This window comes from Lepidochelys kempii, chromosome 6, assembly GCF_965140285.1.
Source record: "Lepidochelys kempii isolate rLepKem1 chromosome 6, rLepKem1.hap1, whole genome shotgun sequence".
Classification (NCBI taxonomy): domain Eukaryota; kingdom Metazoa; phylum Chordata; order Testudines; family Cheloniidae; genus Lepidochelys; species Lepidochelys kempii.
Genome location: NC_136385.1, coordinates 10890353 through 10915327, shown reverse-complemented (window position 1 = coordinate 10915327; position 24975 = coordinate 10890353). Strand labels below are relative to the sequence as shown.

General features: G+C 46.3%; 1 protein-coding gene across 1 annotated transcript in view; it reads right to left on the bottom strand.

The window, feature by feature from the left end:
* The window catches only part of LOC140913638 (E3 ubiquitin-protein ligase rnf213-alpha), a 175178-nt gene that overhangs the window by 134599 nt on the left and 15604 nt on the right, over positions 1-24975 (bottom strand). Inside the window, exons 4-9 of the mRNA XM_073350368.2 lie at positions 23102-23220; positions 20056-20161; positions 15303-15397; positions 9390-9456; positions 3783-3822; positions 1840-2019 (exon numbers count right to left, since the gene is read on the bottom strand). Of these exons, the coding sequence (XP_073206469.2) occupies positions 1840-2019; positions 3783-3822; positions 9390-9456; positions 15303-15397; positions 20056-20161; positions 23102-23220 (607 nt within the window). The remainder of the gene's footprint in view (positions 1-1839; positions 2020-3782; positions 3823-9389; positions 9457-15302; positions 15398-20055; positions 20162-23101; positions 23221-24975) is intronic.

Here is a 24975-nt window from a genome sequence, read left to right as displayed (position 1 = left end):
GAAACATGTCAGACAAGAACTTAGGAGAAAGAAGATCTGTCCCCGCAAACCAGGCCCCCACCCATTAGAAAAAGGAATAAGCAAAAGAACATTCAGATGTTCAAATTTCACTGTGTTTGAAACCTTGTGAAAAACATTAAGGCCCAGTCCCCACTGTATGCCGTGTGGATGGCTGCTCTGAGAAAATCCTTGATCCCCAGGCCAGTTTTATGCCAAGCCTGGTGGTGTTTAGAGCAACATGGGTAATTCCTTTATTTCTCCTTTTTTAATTCTGCCTTTCTCCAGCTGCTGCTGCTATTTCTTTTTTGTGTGGTCTCCCTCTCACATTGGAGGTGGACGTTTGGCATTTTTGCCAAAACCTTCCTTATCAACCATGTGCAACGGGGCCAAGAGATATAGTGCTTAGGGGTCAAGCTGTTAAAGTAACCCACAAATTCATAGATGTCAAGGCCAGCAGGGCCCATTGTGCCTATCAGCCTGGCTTCCTGCTTAACCCAGAATCTCCCCCAGTGGTTCCTGCCTCCAGCCCAAAAACTTCTGGGTGAGCTAAAGCAAAGGTTTAAGAAAGAGAAACCCCATCTCCGTTAACAGATGCCCAGTGATGGAGAACCCACCTCACTCCTATGTAGTTGCATTGACTGCCCTCTAGGTATCAGTATGTCCTGGAGTCTGGCTTTCCTGGCGCATCTGACATGTAACCTTGATTAACCCCCCCCTAAGCTAAAGTTGTCAGATGCAGCCTCTGATTGTGAGCGTCTCCGTTTTGGGGGAAGTGGAGCTGACATGAGGCACCTTGGGCCTGATTTACAGGGCAGGGTACGAGCCCCTGCAGCCCCCACTGACTGTAATTAGGGCTGTGGGTTGCAGCCCCTCTGAATATCAGGGCCTACAGGCCTCAGGCTAAGCCCACCCCACAGCAACTGAGGCACTTGCGCTCCAAGGCCATTTTGCAAAATGTTGGCCGCAGATCAGTGGATTATGTAGAGGCCAAATCCTCAGCCCCCATCTCCTTCCTGCTGTATAACCCCATGGTGAGCGAGTGTTAGTGTCCCCTCTCTGCCAATCCACACAGGAAACGAATCTGCTGCAGCCACCGGCTATGGGGTGTTAGTTCAAGCTGTAGCAGCATAGGCTTTTCATTCCGGAGGGTCCCTGGTTCAATCCCCAGTGTGTTGGCTCTTACAATCCTCCCATGGCTTGACAAAGCCCTGGCTGGGATGATTTAACTGGGAATTGGTCCTGCTTTGAGCAGGGGGTTGGACTAGATGACCTTCTGGGGTCCCTTCCAACCCTGATATTCTATGATTCTATGATTCTATGGCTCACTGGAGCTGGATACAGCTCTCCCCCTGCTGCAGGGATATAGCTAGCTGTCCTAATTGGCTCTGTGCCACTTCATTTTGACTCCTGCACCTACCCATAGTGGACACGAAAGGGGGTGTGGCAGGTCATTTTGCTCCCCAGCAATCCCAGGCTGGTTGTTCCAGTCCATACAAGTTAGAGCTGCCCTAAGTTGTGCCAGGGGTCAAGCCACCCCAAGACTGCTCCTAGGAGTGGGGGAACAGAGAGGTGACAGTTGCCAATGTCTCCACCTGGAGGGGTGCCAAATGGAGCTGTGGTGGTGGACATTTGATTCTGCCCTTGCATTTCATCATGGCTACTCCTCCTGAGTGATGGAGTAACATTCCCAGTGCAAGTTGGTTTCTACAGGCCAGAGGTGACTTTACCTGTGGGATTTCCCCACCTGCTGCCTGAAATGTGTCTCATTATCACATTCTTCCCCGCACCAAGAAAGATCAAATGACCCGTCAGTGTAATCCAACTCTGGCATCGTTTTACCTTTTTTTCATCCTAGCAATTTCTCCGTATCTCCTGGGACCCATGTAGGCTGCAACAACAATCTTGTCAAGGTTTTCATCAAACACAAAAATTTTAGACCATATGACAACAAACTCCAGAGTCATCATCTCCTCCAATGCGCATCTTGTGTTTGTAAAATATGGATTTTCCAGTAAAATGCTAGAAAAAAATTAAAATGGCATAAGATAATCTCTGTGCCATCTTCCACACAGCCCCCCAGGCATGAAAACCCTCAGCATCTGGACCCCTCCACTCTCCCCAACTCTGCCCAAAAGAGAGGAGAGATGATTTGGAGTTAAGGCAGGGAAGAGGGGCTTAGGGGACCTGGGTACAGATCTTGCATAACCTTAGGCAAGAGATTCCATCTGCCCCTGCCCGCCCCTTGCCCCCTTAGCCTTCTAAGTAATCACTTCCTAACAAAACCTACCCCAAACAAAAGCACGTGACCCTAACGTGACATTTGCCAACCATCTCTCTGCTGTACATGGCATCTCAACTCCTCCCCTGTCCTATCTACTTAAATTATGAGCCCTTTGGGGCAGGGCCTGTCTCTATCTGTATAGCACAATGGAGCCCAACTTTGGTTGGTCCCTACATACAGCTGTAATAAATAATAATACCCTGTGGCTCAGTTCCCCATCTGGGAGAATAAACCTTTCTCTGTATATGTATTTTATATACTTTCACCGTGCCCCTCTTCCAGGTCTCCTTTCCAAGGTAAGCAACCTGAGTCTTTTCATTCTGTCTTCTTGTAAGAGTGCAAAGCAGGTGGAAAAGGCTAGCTGATGGGCATGGGAGCATGTCCTACCTATTCTGCACTCAGTGTACATAGTGGTAAATGAGTACACAAGGGGCAAGGACATGGGCAATCAGGCCCTGAAGCTCTACTTTAACTCAAAAAGTGAACACAGCTTAATTGCAGATTGGCTCTTGGTGCCCCCATAACATTTCTGTGGGTTAAATCAAGGCTCTCCTACACATGCTACCAAAACTATTCAAAGGTTTAAGGACAGAGAATGCATCCAGCCTGGCCCATGTAATCTCGCGCAATGATTCCTGCCTCTGGCCCAAAAACTCCTGCCTGAGCTGGAGTGGAGATGCCCCATCTCCACTGACACACTCCCAGTAATGGAGAAGCCACACCACCCCTCAGGGAGCCATTGCAAGAGTTAATTCCCCTCCTTGTTGAACATGGTCTCCTTACTGCCAGTCTGAATTTGTCTCTCCTCAACTCCTAGCCAGTGGTTCTGGCTCTGCCTTTGTCTGGAGGTTAAAGACCCCTCTGCTCTCAGAAATCCCATTCCCATGTCAGTGCTTGTGGACCGGGATCACATCCCCTCTTCACCTTCTTAACTGAATGGATTGAGCTGCTTCAGTCTCTCACTCCAAGGCAGGTTTTCCAGATCCTGAATTGTTCTTGTACCTCTTCTCTGAAACCTTAAAAATTTGGCAGCATCCTGTTTGAGGCGTGGACACCAGAACTGGACACAGGATCCAGTCATGGTTTCACCAATGCCATACACAATGCCCCTCCCTGCTCCTACTTCATATTCTTTCACAAATGACTCAATTATGAATATTATGGGTGACCATTTATATTATGGTAGCACTGAGATGCCTCACGGGGTCCCATTGTGCTGGGTGCTGTTTAAAAGGAAGACAGAGAGGCTATGGCTACGCTGCAGTCAGGAAATGCAATTGCAGCTTACGTAGGTGTACCCAAGCTAGTTTTGATATAGCGAGGGTTAGGGTTAGATCAAAGCTGGCTCAAGTAACAATAGCAGCGCAGTGAGAGCTCACTATGCAGCACTTAACTCTCGGGTCTCAAGCTTCCTTGATTTTCAAGCAAAATCGGCTTCTTTTACACTCTTATTTGCACTGAGTCTGCTTCACAACATCCATTTCTGAACAATGCAACAAACCTCTGATCCGATGTTGAGGTCTCTTCATTTCCCTTGCGATCTGCAATTTTTATAAAGAGCTTTCAGTTAAACTTGCAAAGGGTGAGGAAAAGTTTCACATGCTTAAAACAAAGGAAAGAAACTTCAAAGTACAAAAATGGGGCCTGGTCACAGGTCGAAGTGCCTCAAAATACTTTGTTACACCTTAGCTCGCATGCGGTCAGTAGAATGCATTTGACATCTGCTGCTCCAATCGTCTTGTTGCCCTTCACCCAACTTCATTTCTTTAGCTAGTGGGTAATCCACTGGTGAGTGTGAGAGACAGGTCCCAATTTGTGCCCAATCCACAGAGGATATGGGCCTGTTGTAGCCCCATTCAGGCACAGTTAGCTGTGTAGCTCAAGCTGTAGCAGCACGTGCTTTTAGCTCTGGAGGGCCCCAGTTAAATCCCCAATGTGTTGGCTGTCACATTTGCAGCAGATAAAGTTTTCTTTCATTATAGTAAAATTGAAGAAAAAAAGTCCCATTAAAATATTTTGTTCACACTCTCAGCTAAAGCTAAAGTTCATCTGGGGAGCAGATGAACAGAGTAGGAGTCACTGAGAGAAAGGGAAGGAGTACTTGTGGCACCTTAAAGACTAACCAATTTATTTGAGCATAAGCTTTCGTGAGCTACAGCTCACTTCATCCGATGCATTCAGTGGAAAATACAGTGAGGAGATTTATATACACACAGAACATGAAAAAATGGGTGTTACCATACACACGGTAAGGAGAGTGATCACTTAAGATGAGCTATTACCAGCAGGAGAGCGGGGGGGAGGGGGGAGAAAACCTTTTGTAGTGATAATGAAGGTGATAATGAAGATAATTTCCAGCAGTTAACAGGAACGTCTGAGGAATGGGGTGGGGGGAGGAAATATGGGAAAAAAGTTTTACTTTGTGTAATGACACATCCACTCCCAGTATCTATTCAAGCCCAAGTTAATTGTATCCAGTTTGCAAATTAATTCCAATTCAGCAGTCTCTTGTTGGAGTCTCTTTTGGAAGTCTTTTTGTTGTAATATTTCGACTTTTAGGTCTGTAATCGAGTGACCAGGGAGATTGAAGTGTTCTCCGACTGGTTTTTGAATGTTATAATTCTTGACGTCTGATTTGTGTCCATTTATTCTTTTACATAGAGACTGTCCAGTTTGGCCAATGTACATGGCAGAGGGGCATTGCTGGCACATGGTGGCATATATCACATTGGTAGATGTGCAGGTGAACGAGCCTCTGATAGTATGGTTGATGTGATTAGGCCCTATGATGGTGTCCCCTGAATAGATATGTGGACACAGTTGGCAATGGGCTTTGTTGCAACGATAGGTTCCTGGGTTAGTGGTTCTGTTGTGTGGTGTGTGGTTGTTGGTGAGTATTTGCTTCAGGTTGGGGGGCTGTCTGTAGGCAAGGACTGGCCTGTCTCCCAAGATTTGTGAGAGTGATGGGTCGTCCATCAGGATAGGTTGTAGATCCTTGATGATGTGTTGGAGAGGTTTTAGTTGGGGGCTGAAGGTGATGGCTAGTGGCGTTCTGTTATTTTCTTTGTTGGGCCTGTCCTGTAGTAGGTGACATCTGGGTACTCTTCTGGCTCTGTCAATTTATTTCTTCACTTCAGCAGGTGGGTATTGTAGTTGTAAGAATGCTTGATAGAGATCTTGTAGGTGTTTGTCTCTGTCTGAGGGGTTGGAGCAAATGCGGTTGTATCGTAGAGCTTGGCTGTAGACAATGGATCGTGTGGTGTGATCTGGGTGAAAGCTGGAGGCATGTAGGTAGGAATAGCGGTCAGTAGGTTTCCGGTATAGGTGTTTAGGTGACCATCGTTTATTAGCACTGTAGTGTCCAGGAAGTGGATCTCTTGTTTGGACTGGTCCACGCTGAGGTTGATGGTGGGATGGAAATTGTTGAAATCATGGTGGAATTCCTCAAGGGCTTTTTTCCATGGGTCCAGATGATGAAGATGTCATCAATATAGCACAAGTAGAGTAGGGGCATTAGGGGATGAGAGCTGAGGAAGCATTGTTCTAAGTCAGCCATAAAAATGTTGGCATACTGTGGGGCCATGCGGGTACCCATAGCAGTGCCGCTGATTTGAAGGTATACATTGTCCCCAAATGTGAAATAGTTATGGGTGAGGACAAAGTCACAAAGTTCAGCCACCAGGTTTGCCGTGACATTATCGGGGAAACTGTTCCTGACGGCTTGTAGTCCATCTTTGTGTGGAATGTTGGTGTAGAGGGCTTCTACATCCATCGTGGCCAGGATGGTGTTTTCAGGAAGATCACCGATGGATTGTAGTTTCCTCAGGAAGTCAGTGGTGTCTCGAAGATAGCTGGGAGTGCTGGTAGCGTAGAGCCTGAGGAGGGAGTCTACATAGCCAGACAATCCTGCTGTCAGGGTGCCAATGCCTGAGATGATAGGGCGTCCAGGATTTCCAGGTTTATGGATCTTGGGTAGCAGATAGAATGCCCCAGGTCGGGGTTCCAGGGGTATGTCTGTGTGGATTTGTTCTTGTGCTTTTTCAGGGAGTTTCTTGAGCAAATGCTGTAGTTTCTTTTGGTAACCCTCAGTGGGATCAGATGGTAATGGCTTGTAGAAAGTGGTGTTGGAGAGCTGCCGAGCAGCCTCTTGTTCGTATTCCGACCTACTGATGATGACGACAGAATCTCCTTTGTCAGCCTTTTTGATTATGATGTCAGAGTTGTTTCTGAGGCTGTGGATGGCATTGTGTTCTGCACAGCTGAGGTTATGGGGCAAGCGATGCTGCTTTTCCACAATTTCAGCCAGTGCACGTCGGTGGAAGCACTCTATGTAGAAGTCCAGTCTTTTGTTTCGACCTTCAGGAGGAGTCCACCTAGAATCCTTCTTTTTGTAGTGTTGGTAGGAAGGTCTCTGTGGATTAGTATGTTGGAAATATTCCTTGAGTCGCAGATGTCGAAAATAGGATTCTAGGTCACCACAGAACTGTATCATGTTCGTGGGGGTGGAGGGGCAGAAGGAGAGGCCCCGAGATAGGACAGCTTCTTCTGCTGGGCTAAGAGTATAGTTGGATAGATTAACAATATTGCTGGGTGGGTTAAGGGAACCATTGCTGTGGCCTCTTGTGGCATGTAGTAGTTTAGATAGTTTAGTGTCCTTTTTCTTTTGTAGAGAACTAAAGTGTGTGTTTTAAATGGCTTGTCTAGTTTTTGTAAAGTCCAGCCACAAGGAAGTTTGTGTGGAAGGTTGGATTTTTATGAGAGTATCCAGTTTTGAGAGCTCATTCTTAACCTTTCCCTGTTTGCTATAGAGGATGTTGATCAGGTGGTTCGGCAATTTCTTTGAGAGCGTGTGGCACAAGCTGTCAGCATAGTGTGTGTGGTATGTAGATTGTAATGGATTTTTTACCTTCAGTCCTTTTGGTACGATGTCCATCTGTTTGCATTTGGAAAGGAAGATGATGTCTGTCTGTATCTGTACGAGTTTTTTCATGAACATTATAACATTATAACATTCAAAAACCAGTCGGAGAACACTTCAATCTCCCTGGTCACTCGACTACAGACCTAAAAGTCGAAATATTACAACAAAAAGACTTCCAAAACAGACTCCAATGAGAGACTGCTGAATTGGAATTAATTTGCAAACTGGACACAATTAACTTGGGCTTGAATAGAGACGGGGAGTGGATGTGTCATTACGCAAAGTAAAACTTTTTTCCCATATTTCCCCCGCCCCCACTCCCCACTATTCCTCAGACGTACTTGTTAACTGCTGGAAATGGCCCACCTTCATTATCACTACAACCGGTTTTCTCCCCCCCCCGCCCCCCACCCCGCCGCTGTCCTGCTGGTAATAGCTCATCTTAAGTGATCACTCTCCTTACCGTGTGTATGGTAACACCCATTTTTTCATGTTCTGTGTGTATATAAATCTCCTCACTGTATTTTCCACTGAATGCATCAGATGAAGTGAGCTGTAGCTCATGAAAGCTTATGCTCAAATAAATTGGTTAGTCTCTAAGGTGTCACAAGTACTCCTTTTCTTTTTGCGAATACAGACTAACACAGCTGCTACTCTGAAACCTGAGAGAAAGGGATGGTTTGGAAGAACAGATCCCTTAGCTCCATCAAGGGGGGCATCCCCAGGAGAAGAGCTGGGAAGGAGCTGTTAGTGCTAAATCTCTTGGCACATGGCGTGATCTAGATGCCTCCCTGCACCATGCCTGAGGCCACTGGAGACCAGCTGCCTTGCCTTGTAAGCAGAGATCCCCTCCCTATGGGCACCAGTTACTAGGCCCTACATTCATAGATGTCCTTGTAAGAACCAGGCTGCAGCTGTGTGTTGGTGAGACTCCACACACAGTGACAGCTTCTTGTGCCCCCAAGGAGAAATGTTTCAGCTCAACAGACTTTAGGGGGAAACTGGGCAGATTTTTAAATCACAGATTCACAGATCTGAACACCAGCAGGGAGCAGACTCCAAGTGATGGAGAATCCACCATGTTCCCTAGGTGAGTTGTTCCAATGATTCCCCTCTCTGTTAAACATTGGCCTCTTATTTTCAGGCTGTATTCTTCTAGCTTCACCTCCCAGCCACTGGGTCATGTTCTGCCTAGGTCTACTAGATTAAAGAGCTCTCCACTATCAGAAATCTCCTTCCCATGTAGGTATTTGTAGATTATGAGATCAAGTCACCTCTTAACCTTCTCTGGGATGAGCTAAATAGATTGAGCTTCTGAGTCTCTCACTAAAAGTTTGTTTCCAGACCTCAAATCGTTCTTGCAGCTTTTTTCTGAACCCTTAACAGTTGGTTACCATCTGTGTGGACACCAGAACTGAACACAGCCCTGGTCTACACTGCAAAATTACTTCAGTATAACCAGGTCACTTCGGGGTATGTATAATCCACACCCCGGAGTGATGTAGTTATACCGAGCTAAGCACCGGTGTGGACAGCGAGCGCTATGTCAGCAGGAGAGCTGCCACCAGCATAGCCATCGCCTCGCGCGGAGGTGGATCTATGAAGCGGATGGGAGGGCTCTCTCCCGCCACTTAGTGTGTCTTCACCAGAAGCACCACAGCAGCCCAGCTGTATCAGTGCTGTACGTTTGTAGTGTAGACCTGCCACAGTCTCCAGGAACGATCTCTTTAATGCCATGTACAGAAGTAACCCGGCCCCTCTGCCCCTGCTCGATATCCCACTGCTTCTCTCTCCAGGGATCGCCTTGCCACCATAGGCACAGCATCGCACAGGGAGCTCCTGTTAGGCAGGTTTCTACCGGACCCCCTTCTGCCCTTCCCAGGCAGAGCTCCTGCTTTCAAGGATACAGCCTCCATTTGGCAAGTGTGGCCTATGTTGCTGGTTCCTGAATCTTGCCCCTGGGCTGTATTAAAATGCGTGTTCCCATGGGCCCATGGGCCCAGCTGATCTGGAATGCTCTGTGTAACTGCTCTGCTTCCACCACTATTCACTACCCACTGATTGTGTCATCTATGAACGACATCAGCAGTGATTTTGTATCTCCTTCTGGATCATCAAGGATGATATCAAAGAGCTTTGGGCCAAGGACAGATGAACAAGTTTGTGCTAATATAATGGAATGGTTACCTGCTCTGTGGGATTTCTCCTCCAGCTCCACTGCCTCCTCTCTCATTGAGCTGCCAGGGCTCTGGGTCTTTGAAAAGAAAGTTTTAAAACATAAATACCAGTTAAAGCACCAAATTGGTGACCCTTTAACGGCAGGGCCTACGGTGTAACCGAGATGGAAGGAGTGCATTGGCCTGTTCCCTGTCTCTGTGCAGCAGGGAATGCACTCCTGGCATGAGAGTCATCTCTACATTAACTGAAAATGAGAGATGCAAGCAGCCCAGTAAAATGGGTGTCTTGGGGGTCTGGCTTTCATTGTAGTGCCAGAGGGCTGGGCTTTAATCCTGAGGCAACCCTGATGGTGAAAGTTACGGGACTCTTAATTTATAAAATTCTGACCAGGTTGGAGAAGGGAAATTGGTCACACCTGTTCTCCCCATCCTGTAACATAGGAAACTGCAAGGTGGAATTTTCAAAACTGAACAAAAGAAATACTTTTTCACACCACATATGATTAGTCTGTGGAACTCACTGCCACAGGAATTAAGCCAAACTCTTGCTATCAGAGACCAGGATGAACTCTAGCATAGTGGGCAGATTACCCCACATCTGTTACTGTGGGGTTTTTTATCCCTTCCCCTGAAGTACCTGGGGCTTGGACTGGGCAAGATGGACCTTGGGTCTGATTCTGTCTGGCAATTTGTAGGCTCCTAAACTGTGGGTTAGTTCCTGGGGTTTGATGTGGACAAAACACAGAGGAAATGTCTTTCTTACCCAAGGCACTTAGAGAATAGCTGATGCAGATTTAATTCTCTTGCGTATTGTGCCCCAATCTGAAGTAACTCCTGATGTTTTCATTATCTTTATAAAAGCCCAGTTCTTCTTTGAAACTTGCTAAGCTTTTGGCTTCGGTGATAGATGGTGACAGTGAGTTCCACAGGCTAATTACACATTGTATGAATAAATATTTCCTTTGTTCAGTTTTGAATTTCTCACTTTCAGTTTCATTGAACGTACTCTTGTTCTTTTGTTATGAGGCAGGGAGAACAGAAGTGACCAATCTCCCTTCTCCAAACCACTCAGTGCAGGCTTTTATCATGTGTCCTCTTACCCATCTCCTCGCTAAAGGAACCACACTCCCAGTCTTTTCAAACTCTCTTCATAGAAGATAATTTCCAGGCCCTTGATCATTCTCGTCTCCCTTTTGTGAACCTCTCTAAGGCCAGGTCTACACTATAAATTTACATCAGTATAACTAAGTCGCTCAGGGATGTGAAAATCCACACCCTAATCCTGGTGTAGACTGCACTATGTCAATGGGAGGACTTTTCCTGCTGACACAGATACCAAATCTCACAGAGGTGGATTAATTACGCCAGCAGGAGCTCTCCTGTAAGCATAGTAGCGTCTTCACTGAAGAGCTACAGCTCTGCCATGTTTTATGTGTAGACCTGCCCTAATTCTGCAATATCCCACAGGAGACTAATTGACCCAGCACTGCACACAGTATCCAGATGGGGCAGCCACACTAGTTTATACAAAGGCATCAGAACAGTCTCTGTAATATTCTCCATCCTGTCCTACTACATCTGAACATCTCGTTTGTTTTTTTGAACACAGCTGCACTTTGAGCAGAGGTATTCACTAAGCTGTCTATAATGGACCCAAGGACTTTTTCTGAGCTGGTACAGTTACAATAAACTCCTGTAAGGTGTATCAGTATTTGAAATTGCTCCTTCTAATGTCCATTACTTTGCCTTTATCATCGCTGAATTCTCTCTGCCGGGGTATTTCCCATTCACCTTGCTGGGTTAGGTCTCACTGATTTTCCTCACAGGATTCTGATAATTTTGCTCCCTTCCTGCTTAGCCTCCTTTCCAGATATTTACTATATATTTTACCACAGTTTCCTCCCACAGACTCTTCTTTTACCACAGTTTCCTCCCACAGACACCTCCATAGTTAAGCTAGAGCAATGTTGGGAATTGTGTCTTTTGTGCTTTACACAACAAACAACAACATCAACAACATGGAGAACCCTCCTCCAGGCACAGCTGATCTCAAACAGAGCTGGGCAAAAGTTTTCTACTTAAACATTTGTTCAGTTAAAAAAATGCAGATTCAGTGTGTAGGGAGCCAGGATGGCTTCCCTCCGAACCAGAGGGAAAGAGCCACCCTCTCACCCTGAGTGGGCGGGGCCAGACCCAGCTTCCACCAATCCCCAGGAGGGGAGGGGTGGGACAGGAAGTACAAAGGGCGGGGCCCTTTGCCCAGCGAGGAGAGCACCAGGGAGGGAGACGGACGCAGGCTGCTCCCTCGCAATCCTGCTGCCAACCCAGGGGAGGCCCTGGGCCAGGAGGAACCTGACCGGGAGGAAGGCCTGTCGCGACCAGGACTGCCAGCCGCTGAGTACCCGGAGGGGCCTGGCTGTAGCCCGGGCCGGCGTGAGTCCGACACAGAGTGGGAGCTGGAGCTGCCAGCAGTGGAATACCCGGCAAGCCGGAGGGACCGGAGAGACGCGCCAGAGAGACCGGGTAGGAAGTAGCCCAGGGGCAGAATTGCACCGTGGGGGGGGGGTGTTTGGTCAGCGGGCGCAGATGGCCCCCCCCGCTGACCCAGCGGCAGGACCTTCGCCTCCCGCCACTGTCAGGGCCCTGGGCTGGAACGCAGTGGAGTCGGGTGGGCCTGCGTTCCCCTACCCCGGCCAACCCGCCTTGGGTAGCAGGACTGTGCGCTGCAGACTCGTCCCGGCGCACCCCTGCCCGCTAATTCCCCAGCACCCGAAAGGTGTGACTAAGGCCTGCCAGTGGGACCATAGCTCTCCATCGCCCCCTAGGGGCTCGGAGGACCGACTGAAACCTGTCACACAGTGACACCAAAATATTTAGCAAATTCATGTACCTTTTGCCAAATTGTTTCAGTTAAAATACTTTTAAAAATATATTTAAAATGAAGCATTTCATTTTGATATTTTCTAAACAAAATGTTTCAATTTTTCAGACCGAAACAAACTTTACTTAAAATATAAAATTAAGGAAATATCATAATTTAACCATTAAAATCCATTTTAAAATGCTCAAAATTGAAATGAAACAAAATGTTTAGTTCAGCCTGCAATGAAAACTTTTCAACTTTTTGATCCACTCAAAAAAAATTGAAAAATGTTGTTTTTGGTTTGACACAAAACAATTGTTTTTCAATTTTTCAGAATTTCCAGTGAACCGGAAAAAAAACGTTATTCACTCAGCTCTAGTGCCAAATAACTATGTCCACTGAACATGCAAAGACAAGGCCCAGCTACATACACATGGCTGCTCTGGCTGGTTCCTAGGAGCTTCCAAAAGACAGAACACAGTGAGCACCACTAGAGGGCTCCCATACTAGTTAAAGGGACGCTCCCTTATGCACTACAGGAATGGTCTGGTTTTTCCTTCTCTTTGTTTTCTTTCTTTTAGACAACATCTGATCCATGATAGAACTTTGCTTCTTTATCAACCAGGTTATTGAAAGTTTAAATACATTTACCTGGGATTTAGAGGCTACATGTGGTTTATCCAAACGTTTACGACCCAACCTTTTTTTCACCTCCTTTGGCTGGGAAGCGGAGCCTGTGAGGTTGTCTCTCTCCACCTTCACTGGTGACTCCTGCTGGTGCCCAGAGAACTGTTGAATGCTGGTCTCTTGTCCCGGCAACAACAGAAGCCTCTCGTTGTGGGGAGACATGATTTTATTGAAGGATGCAGCCTTTCCTCTGGGATATGGTGTTTGCTACAGTCACCCTGGCCTTTGTCACAACTAGATGACCCCAATCCAAGTTGTTTTTCATGGACTTACAATTTAAGAACCCTCATAAATAGAGCTGGGCACATTTTTTTAGGTGAATAATATATTTGCCAAAAAATGCATTTTTGAGGCAACGAAACTATTCAAAAAATTGGATCTAATCTGGCAAATTGTTTTGGCTCAAAAAAAAAACGGGGAAAGAATTTGAAGATATTAAAATAGCTTATTTTTGGCAATTTCAAAACAAAACATTTCAACTTTTCACCCTGAAACATTTCATTTTGACCACTTTGAAATGAACCGTTTTGAGTTTTTGTTTCAAAATGGCCATTTGTTTTGAAATTTAGCTGAGTGAAAAAGTGAAAAAACAAACCCAAAACAACCCAAAATTAAATGAAAAATCCTTCAATTCAAAATGTGGGGTTTTTTCCAGATTTTTGAATTCAACCCCTGAATTGAAAAATCAGGTATTTGCTCGGCTCTGCTAATAAAGTCAATGCAGATGCAGGCTGTGGCTGCGCTCTTGGTATGCCATGCATCACAGTTAGGCCACATACCAGGGCTCCAAGGTCAGCACTGGCTGCTGATTGGCAGTGCAGTGTAGGATTTTGGTTTTGACTCGGAAAGCCCTAAATGGCTTGGGATCTTCCCGTTGAAAATTCCGTTCTCTCCCCATGGGATACCTCTACAGCTACGACCAGCAAAGGCAATCAAGCTAGTAGGCCCCTGGTTTAACAAACAGGGATATTTTCTGAAAGGAATTCACAATCTTGCAACTCATTTCACGCCTCCAGATCTGTTGACCTTCAGGGATTACAAAACTCATCTGTTTTCTTGGCTTGCAGGACTGAGTTAATCTGCTCTAACTCAGCCAGGCGTTATAGGGCTGGATGCAGAAATGGCTGGGAGAGATTCTTTGGGCTGGGTTATGCTGGAAGCCAGACTGGATGGGCACATTGGGCCCTGCAAACCTTCGAACTGACAAGCGTGTCACTTGTAAATGAAAAAACAATAACCCACGTGAAGGCTTCAGGTATCAAAGGGGTTTTATTTTGTTGTACAGTGTCTTTGGACAGAAGTACTTGGTGCTTCTACAACTATTAAAACCTACAGGCAGTGATAACTATGCTTTGTACAAATCGGCCTAAATTTTCAGAAGAGGCCACTAATATTTGTGCGCCACCACAATGTTTGGCTGCCCAGCTAGGGTACATCTACACTAAGACCATGCTTTGACTCAGGTTTAAGCCCAAACCCCCTTCCGTTCACACAAAATCAGTCTGACTCAGGTCAGCCAGCACTCAAGACCTTGCTAGGGGATGGGTCAGAGCCCAAATCCCACTGTGACTCAGATCCAAGCCCTGTCATTTTGCAGTGTGGATGCAGGTCAAGTCAGAAGGTCCGTGTAGTGCAGTATGGAAGTGTTAGCATGGCTGTGAGACCCAGGTCCAGCAATTGTAAACACAAGTTTACAATGCAGTGTGGACACTCAACCTCATTTAGTTGAAAATCCAATTCTCCATTAAAAACCAGTTTGGATGGAAATATTTTGACCAGCCCTAGCTGAAATAATCATAAGTAGCAATAAATCTCAGTGCAGATTAATAATAATAAATCTAGATCCATTTGCCATTTAAAATTAAAACAAAATTAAAAAGCTCAGTTCTAGGGTCTGCTCTGGATAGAGCTCTTCTGCATCCTCTCTGCGTAGGAGCAATCTCGGGTATTTTAAGAGCTGCTGGAGCAGCTTTACAGCCCTCACCTCCCAGCCCGCTGGCCCGCAGGGCACTCCCAGGGTAAGGGGATGCCAGTGCAGCATCGCTATGACAGAATCTGGGCCAGTGTTTGTAAATAAGCCATCCATTTAGCAGTCACTTGACGGCAATAGAAAGTGGTGCCATATTCCACCCTGACATGAGGTTGGGTGAGGTTCTCTGGCCTGGGTTAAGCAGGAGACCCGATTTAGATGATCATAATAGTCTCTGTGAATTTAGGCCCTCTTGGTCCAAACTACAAAAGTTTGCTGGCCAGACTTGAATTGGGATCTTGCTCTGCGGCACCACCCTGTGCCACCAGCCAAACTGACATGCCTGCTAATTATTGGAATAACTATGCTCAACTGATCTTGACTGAGTTAAATAAAACTCCCACCTCATCTGTTACTCCAGCTACATGGCACTGCAGCTGTGATCCAGGTCCCAATTCCCGTCCTGAACTCAGTGGATGTGCTTTGTCTTGGTTCAGTTCTAGGTGCAAAATAAACAAGTAGTGAAGATCACCAGTTTTTACCCATCCCAGCCTGGTAGCATCCTTCACACATGCCTCGTGCCCCTCCTTTCTGGAGCTGTCCTGCAGGACACAGGAAATGAGGAAGGAGTTTGGTTTTCTATAATTTTGACAGGACTTTCTCCAATTGGCTGCTTGCTCCAACCCTCCCCGTCCCCACAGTAAACTCACCTCAGTTTCATTCCACACCTGTCCCTCTTACCCTTTTCTCTCCTGCCCTGTCCCCCTCAGCCTCCCTTCCCTTCTGTGTCCCCTCTCACTTCTCTTTTCTGTTTGTGTAGTTGGTCCCCTCCTAACTAAATCCTCCAAAAACGTTTTGCCACCATTCCACTGGCTCACTCCGCTGTTGTGATCTACCCCTTCTCCCACCCTGGGTGTGTCTGGTTTGTTAAGATCGTCAACTCTTCGGGACAAGGACATCTACCACTCTGTGTCTGTGCAACACCTAGGACTATGAGGCCCCATTCTTTTGCCCTGAGGCACTGCCGTAACAAACATGATTCCTAATGACAATAAGGAAACAGGCTCTCAACTTCCTTTGAAGCTGAAGACAAGGCCATTGTGGAGAAGCTAAATGAGCTCTTTGCATTGGTCTTCACTGCAGAGGATGTGAGGGAGAATCCCACACCTGAGCCATTCCTTTTAGGTGACAAATCTGAGGAACTGTCCCACACTGAGGTGTCAATAAAGGAGGTTTTGGAACAAAATTTTCAAATTAAGCAGCAATTAGTCACCAGGACCAGATGGTATTCACCCAAGAGTTCTGAAGGAACTCAAATAGGAAGTTGCAGAACTACTAATTGGTATGTAACTTATCACTTAAATCAGCTTCTGTACTAGATGGCTGGAAAATAGCTAATGTGATGCCAATTTTTAAAAAGGTTCCAGAGGCAATCCTGGCAATTACAGGCTGGGGAAGAGTCAACATGGCTTTTCTAAAGGGAAATCATGCCTCATCAATGTATTCAAATCCATGAGATGGGGGTAAACAAACAGGTGGACAAGGGTGATCCAGTGAATATAGCATGCTTGGACTTTCAGAAAGCCTTTGACAAGGTTCTTTGCCAAAGGTTTTTAAGCAAAGTAAGCAGTTATGGGATAAGAGGGAAGGTCCTCTCATGGATCAGTAACTGGTTAAAAGAAAGGAAAACAAAGGGTAGAAATAAATAGTAATTTTTCAGAATGGAGAGGTAAATAGCAGTGACTCCCAGGGATCTGTACTGGGACCAGAACTGGTCAACGTATTGATAAATGATCTGGAAAAAAGGCTAAAGAGTGAGATGGAAAAGTTTGCAGATTGTACAAAACGACTCAAGACAGTTAAGTCCAAAGCAGACTATGAAGTTACAAAGGGGCCTCACAAAACTGGGTGAGTGGGCAACAAAATGGCAGATGAAATTAAATGTCGATAAATGCAAAGTAATGCACATTGGAAAAATAGAATCCCAACTATACATACAAAATAATGCAGCCTAAATTAACTGTTATCACTCAAGAAAGAGATCTTGGGGTCATAGAGAACATCTGCTCAATGTGCAGAGGCAGTCAAAAAAGCTAACAGAATGTTAGGAACCATTAGGAAAGGGATAGATAATAAAACCAAAAATACCATAATACCACTATATAAATCCATGGTATGCCCACACCTTGAATACTGCAGGCGCCCCATCTCAAAAAAGATGTATTAGAAATAAAAAAGGTACAGAGAAGGGAAACAAAAATGACTAAGGCTACGAAACAGCTGACATATAAGGAGAGATTAAAAAGACGGGGACTGTTCGGCCTAGAAAAGAGACAACAAATGACAGAGATCTATAAAGTCATGAATGGTGGGGGGAAAGTGAATAAGGAAGTGTTATTTACCCCTTCACATAGCAGAAGAACCAGGAGTCACCTAATGAAATGAATAGGCAGCAGGTTTATAAACAAACAAAAGGAAGTCTTCTTCACACAAAGCAGAGTCAGCCTGTGGAACTCATTGCCAGGGGATGTTTTGAAGGCCAAAAGTATAACTGAGTTCAAAAAAGAATTAGATAAGTTCATGGAGGATAGATCTATTAGCCAAAATGGTTAGAGATGCAACCCCATGCTCTCGGTGTCCCTAAGCCTCTGACTGCCAGATGCTGGGCCTGGATGACATGGGATGGCTCACTTAATATTGTCCTGTTCTGTTCATTCCCTCTGAAGCACCTGGCATTGGCCACTGTTGGAAGACAGGATACTGGGCTAGATGGACCTTTGGTCTGACCCAGTATGTCCATTCTTACATTCTTATGTTCTGTAATGCTGGATTTCAACCAGTCACTTAGAGGGTACGTCTATGTTTCACTAAAAGACCCATGGCACTGCCAGGGTTGGCCCGGATCAGCTGACTCAGGCTCAAGGGCTCAGGCTGCAAGGCTATAAAGTCGCAGTGTACATGAGGGTGGGTCTTAGACCGCAGGCTCCAGCAGCTACGGTACAATTTTTGGTCCCGCAGCCTGAGCCCTGAGAGCCCGAGTCAGCTGACCCAGGCTCTAAACTTGGTGCCAGAGGTTTTTTATTGCAGTGTAGTCGTACCCTCAGGGTGTGTCCATGCTCTAGACTCTAGTGATCCACCCTCACGTTTCTTCTCTTCTGTTAGCCACACACAGCCTCTGAAACCCACGTTAGCCTGTCTTGTGGGAGAGCAGCCACGCTACAGAACAACAGCGGAGGTCTGCAAGGGTAGCTATAGTACATCCTGAGCCCCCTGGAGCTTGGCTCGCTGACATGTGGCTCAGAGTTCTGGGGCTCCACGCCAGGGTTCGTAGCACTCGTGTGAGCTCCACCTCTCTAGAAAGGCTTTCACAGTATACAGTGGGAAAACTTGTCTGTCCCTCCTGGGGGTGATGGGTGGCAATGGCATACAGAGTGGTGAGAACAACGAGGAGTCCTTGTGGCATCTTAGAGACTAACAAATTTATTTGGGCATAAGCTTTCGTGGGCTAAAACCCACTTCATCAGATACATGGAGTGAAAAATACAGTAAGCAGAATATATATTATAGCACATAAAAGATGGGAGTTGTCTTACCAAGGGGGGTGTCCACCTTAATTGAATTGGCCTCATTAGCACTGACCCCCCCCCCACTTGGTAAGGCAACTCCCATCTTTTAATGTGCTCTAATATATATACTGCCTACTGTATTTTTCACTCCATGCATCTGATGAAGTGGGTTTTAGCCAATGAAAGCTTATGCCCAAATACATTTGTAAGTCTCGAAGGTGCCACAAGGACTCCTCGTTGTTTTTGCTGACACAGACTAACACGGCTACCCCTCTGAAAACAGTGGTGAGAGTTACAGCCCCAAAGACTCAGTGTGTAACTTAGAATCATAGAATCATAGAATATCAGGGTTGGAAGGGACCCCAGAAGGTCATCTAGTCCAACCCCCTGCTCGAAGCAGGACCAATTCCCAGTTAAATCATCCCAGCCAGGGCTTTGTCAAGCCTGACCTTAAAAACCTCTAAGGAAGGAGATTCTACCACCTCCCTAGGTAACGCATTCCAGTGTTTCACCACCCTCTTAGTGAAAAAGTTTTTCCTAATATCCAATCTACACCTCCCCCACTGCAACTTGATGATACTCACAGCATCAGCTGTACATCTTAGACACTAGTGCAAGAGGCAGAGTCTGCCTGAGCTATGCTCATTCTCCATTTCCTGTGCCAGGGTGTAGGCGACGTCCAACTGGCAGCTTTGTGACCTTACACCAGCTGAGAACTGCCTTGCATAGGGGAATTCTCAGCTGGCCAGTATGAGCAAGACCTCACCACTGGTGAACCCGCTACTAGAGATCCTGACCTGGATCTGCTCCTGGCTTTGCCTGGTTTAGATAAAAGTGTTATCCTATTGTTAAGTGTGGTGCTTGTCCCAGGGGTTAATTCTGACACACACACCCCGAGAGGGAAGGTTGGGTTTTTGCAGAGGTGCATGGATAGGACCTGGGACCCCTCTCCAGACTATAGAAATCCCCCACCAGACACCCAATTACAAGGCACCTCTGCCACTGCCCAGTATACTGCCCTGGCCAATTTGTGTGGCCCCTCAGTCACAAACACACACCAGATTGTTACCCATTCACCAAAGTGTGTATTTATTCTTTCCTTGCAAAGCATAATAGTGGACTAGGGGTTTACGACAAGCAGAGGCTGCCACACAGCCTTCACTCCTCAGCCCAGCTTCAACTTCTTAGCTTCCCCCTTGCCTCCTGTTCCTTCCACTTGTATCCTACCAATTACATTGTTAGCCCGGCAATTACCACTCAGGTGCGCATAATCCCCCAGCCGACAGTGTTTAATTGCTCACAGCTGAGCTTGCAGCCTTCTTCATGCTGCAGCGACATCAGTGACCAAGGAGCTACTAACAGTCCCCGTCACACACCCCTTTTGTCAAGCACTTAGAGATAAAACAACATCTAACTCTTATCTGTGTAAGAGCCCTGGATGTCAGTTTTGTTCCCAAAATGGTCATAAAAGGGTAGGAGATGCCCCTCTGGTCTGCAAAATAACAAGACAGACATTACAGGGGAGACGGACTGGTGGAAAAAGAAAATCTAAACAAAGATTTTCTTAAGCAAATTGTTTGAAGCTGGTTACCTGCACTGGGGCGTAGAATCACCCAGGAGGAGTTATCCCGCAACTGCAGGTCATCACCTCTCTCTGACTCAGCGAGGTTGCTCTCTGAGCTGGTGTCCTTGTGTCCCTTTGAAAAGAAAAGTTACAAGCTAGAAAATAAAGGCCATACAGCCCTGAGAGAGCTCAGTAAAGCCCGGAGAAAGACCAAAGGTGTCCTGCCTCAGATTGGGGGTCTAGACTAGATGGTCTCTTAAGGTCCTTTCCAGCTCTACATTTCTATAATTCTGTGTCCTGTAACAGGCAACTAGCTGGGGTGAAATTCATGCCTAGACAGAAATCCAAAGGCAAAACAGCTGCCTAGGCCCCTTGGGAGCTCTCTACGATCTGGATCGTGCAGAAAACTTGATGTAACTTTACAATCAGCCTCAAATAAGGAGTAAGGCATACCTCTGTCAGGCCAGGAATAGCCCAAAGAGCGCGTTGTCTCTTGCACACAAGGACTGTATGTTGTTAAGTCCCGTTGCTTTCAGGATTGAGGCGATGCCCAGAATTTGTGCTGGGGTAAATTTCATGCAGAAAAACTTTCCCTCTCATCTTTTGTTGGCTGAACACAGGGGACCTTTATATTGAACGGGTCATTCACTGGAGGGCAATTTCCTGGGCTTTACTATGGACAAAACAGATCCATAGATTCCAAGGCCAGAAGGAGCCACTATGATCATCTATTCTGACCTCCTGTGTATCACAGGCCAGAACATTTCACCCCGTGATTCTTTCTGACTCTTCACATCACCTGTGAGAACCCATCTGCCCACCAAGCCACTGAAACCTACTTTCCATCATCATGTTTCCTTCCAGGAGCCATGGTATCAAATCAGCTCCTAGAAGCCCTTCCTTCCACACATTTCACAAGGTGTGCGATAACACAGAAGCAAGATCCAAGCAGCATGAGGTCTGACTAATGATCCGTCCAGCCCAGCAGACTCTCCCGCAATGGTCAGTGACAGCTTCTCCATAGGAAGGAACCCCCATGTGGACATTTATGGAATAACTTATTCCTATCCACAGTGGCTGGCTCATTCCCCAAAGCAGGTGGGTTTGTTTATTATAGTGTTTTACCAAATCTACTCAAACTGTGCATAAACTTATTAACCATATAAATGTCCATACCTTTTTATTGGAATCCTAAGTTCTTGGCCTCAAGAATACCTTGTGTCGGCGAGTTCCACAGGCTAACTATCTCTCCAATAAAGAAATAGCTACTTTGGTCAGTTTTAAATTCCTTGCTTTTCAATTTAGCTGAATCTGTCATCTGCTCTTGCGTCATGAAACGGCATAAATGGAAGCATCTGACTGACCTCCTCTCTGCCATTCATTATTTTAAAGTCCTCCATCAGGCCCCCTCTTATTCTATCTCTGGTATTTAGATGGCCCCCATTACCATAATATATGAGTACCTCACAACCTTTGCTGTATTTATCCTCACAATACCCCTAGAAGGTAGGAAATGGCTACAAAGCTTCTTGTACACTTGAAAAATTGAGGCACTGACGTGACCAAGCTCACACAAGAAGTCAGTGGGGGAGCAAGGAAATGGACCATTACATCCCAAGGGCTAAGCTAATACCCTAACCACCCTTCACCACCCTTTCAAGCTAAACCTATTTAGACTGTAAGCTCTGAGGCAGTGATCATCTTTTGTTGTTTATTTGTGCAGCTCCCTGCGCACTGGGCCTGGGTCTGGGCCTGTAGGCACTGTCACAGATAAATAATAATCCTGATGTTTCGAATCATTCTTCATATATAAGTCTCCAGGCATTGATCCTTCTCATTGCCCGATTCTCACATCCTTTCTGAGATGGGGTGACCAGAACCGAATGCACTATCCATGGGAGGGCATAACTCTGGCACTAGTATATCACAGAATCATAGGACTGGAAGGGACCCAGAGAGCTCATCTAGTTCAGTCCCCTGCACTCATGGCAGGACCAAGCACCATCTAGACCATCCCTGACAGGTGGTTTGTCCAACCTGCTCTTAAAAATCCTCAATGATGGAGATTCCACAACCTCCCTAGGTGATTTATTCCAGTGCCTAACCACCCTGACAGTTAGGAAGCTTTTCCTAATGTCCAACCTAAACCTCCCTTGCTGCAATTTAAGCCCATTGCTTCTTGTCCTATCCTCAGAAGTTAAGGAGAACAATTTTTCTCCCTCCTCCGTGTAACAACCTTTTATATACTTGAAAACTGTTATGTCCCTTCTCAGTCTTCTCTTCTCCAGACTAAACAAACCCAGTTTTTTCCAATCTTCCCTCAAAGGTCATGTTTTTTAGACCTTTAATCTTTTTTGTTGCTCTTCTCTGGACTTTTTCCAGTTTGTCCACATCTTTCCTGAAATGTGGTGCCCACAACTGGACAGAGTAGAGTAGAAGAAGTATTTCTTGTTTTTTGTTTACAACACTCCTGTTAATACATCCCAGAATGATGTTTGCTTTTTTTTGCAAGAGTGTTACATTGTTGATTCACATGGGTGGCGGGTATAATAGGCCAGGGGAGTTTAAGTCTCCCCTGATCCAACCGCCACCCCGCCGCCTTTCAGAGTGCAGATGCCAGGGCTATGGCCCCTCGCTCTTCTCCCTCCCCACTCCACCTCCCACCCTCCCCTCGCTCCACCCCTTCCCTGCTCAGCCCCGCTGCTTGCCCTTACCGCCGAGGAGAAGAGGAGCGATGGAGAGCGGCAGGCGGGGGGGGGGGGGGGCAAGTGGGGAAGGAGCTGAGTGGCTCCGCCCATTCCCACTCAGCCCCGCCGCTCACTCCTCTTCTCCGCAGAGGACTCCTCCTATATCTTGGAATAACTGATTTAAAAAATAAAGCTTGAAGGCAGAAAAGACACATGCCTGCTGATAGTAGGAGGGCAGAGTGAGGGAAGCCAGCTTCAGCAGTGTTACTGAGCATGCCCAGTCTGTGTAAGCATGCTCAGAACAAGCCAAGCAACAAATCTGGGGGGACACGTGACCCCACATACTGTCCCACACGCATCGCCTCTACTGGAAATGACACTCCTACCTCTGTTTTTGCCTGAAGCTGGGATCCAGATCCTGATTCCTGCCCAGACAGGTCATCTTTCAGAAGTCCTGGACTCACAGGTTTTCCTTCATTTATTTCTGGTTCTAAACTTCCAGATCCTGGTTAAACCAAATGTTAATAAAAATAACACTAATAATAATTAATAAACAGTTCTCCCACTCACTTATCAGCCTCCCATTTAGTCCAGCTGAATCCCTAGCCCCTTTCTTTAACTAGTTTTGGGAAAAATTGAAAAAATATCTACTTAAAAAAATTAAACTCAGAGTTAGGGCTGGTCAATATTTTTTTAATCAAAATACCTTTTCAAGGGAAATACCTTTTCATTTTAATCTAAACAAACATTTTTGCAGAATGTGTCTTAATACATTTTTCATGGCAAAACTGAAAACTTCAGTTTTTGGCTGCTAAAAACTGAAATTTGTTTTGTTTGTTTTCAAGTTTTCAACAAAATGTTAAAATATATATATAAAATATATATTGTGACAGGGTCAGGCCAGATGGCTACAGGAGAGTGATAGAAGGCAGATATATTAGCCCCAGGTTAAGTAGGTCCCTTTTCCCTGGGTAAGGTAACAGGGAAGGTTCCAGAACAATCAGGAACTTTCTGGAAACAATTAAGACAGACAAGCTGATTAGAACACCTGCAGCCAATCAAGAAGCTGCTAGAATCAATTAAGGCAGGCTAATCAGGGCACCTGGGTTTAAAAAGGAGCTCACTTCAGTTTGTGGGGCGCGTGTGAGGAGCTGAGAGTGAGAACGCGTACTGTTGGAGGACTGAGGATAAAGAAGGTGTTGGGAGGAGGCCATGGGGAAGTAGCCCAGGGAGTTGTAGCTGTTGCACAGCTATTCCAGGAGGCACTCTAGACAGCTATATTCCACAGGGTCCTGGGCTGGAACCTGGAGTAGAGGGCGGGCCCAGTTTCCCCCCAAACCTCCCAACTCCTGGTCAGACCCAGGAGGAGCTGACCTGGACTGTGGATTCACGAAAACGGCCAAACTGAGGGCTGCCATGAATCTCCGAGGCGAGCAAATCTGCAAATAAGCGCAAGACCCACCAAGGCAAAAAAAATTGGGGATTGGTCCTGCTTTGAGCAGGGGGTTGGATTAGATGATCTCCTGAGGTCTCTTCCAACTCTGATAGTCTATGAGGAGGAACTTTGTCACTATATATATATATATATATATATATTTTCACCTAAATTTTTCCCAGAAAAAAAAAACACTCACTTTCTGACCAGCAATATTCACAGCCTCCTGGGGAAGAGACTAATGAGTCAATGTGACAAAGGGATGGTTCTGAAAAACAGAACCCTTAGCTCCATCAGGGTCGGGATTCCCAGAGCTGTTAGTGCTGAACCTCTTGGTAAATGGCATGATCACCTTGGTATCAACCTTGCGTTGCATCAGAGAAAATGAAGACTTTCTGGACAGAAGTCAGCATTTGGTTCTGGAGGTACAACATGCTGAAGAATCAGAGAGTGCAGCGCAGAATGGGGAATCATAGAATATCAGGGTTGGAAGGGACCTTAGGAGATCATCTAGTCCAACCCCCTGCTCAAAGCAGGACCAATCCCCAATTTTTGCCCCAGATCCCTAAATGGCCCCCTTAAGGATTGAACTCACAACCCTGGGTTTAGCAGGCCAATGCTCAAACCACTGAGCTATCCCTCCCCCTGAAGAATATTGGCAGCATGTGACCTCCAGAAGAATGAGGAGAACCCATGTACCCCCTATGCCAGGGGTGGGCAAACTACAGTCCACGGCCCACATGCGGCCCGTGGGACTTTCCTGCCCGGCCCCTGAGCTCCCGGACAGGGAGGCTACCCCGGCCCCGCCCCTGCTGTTCCCCATCC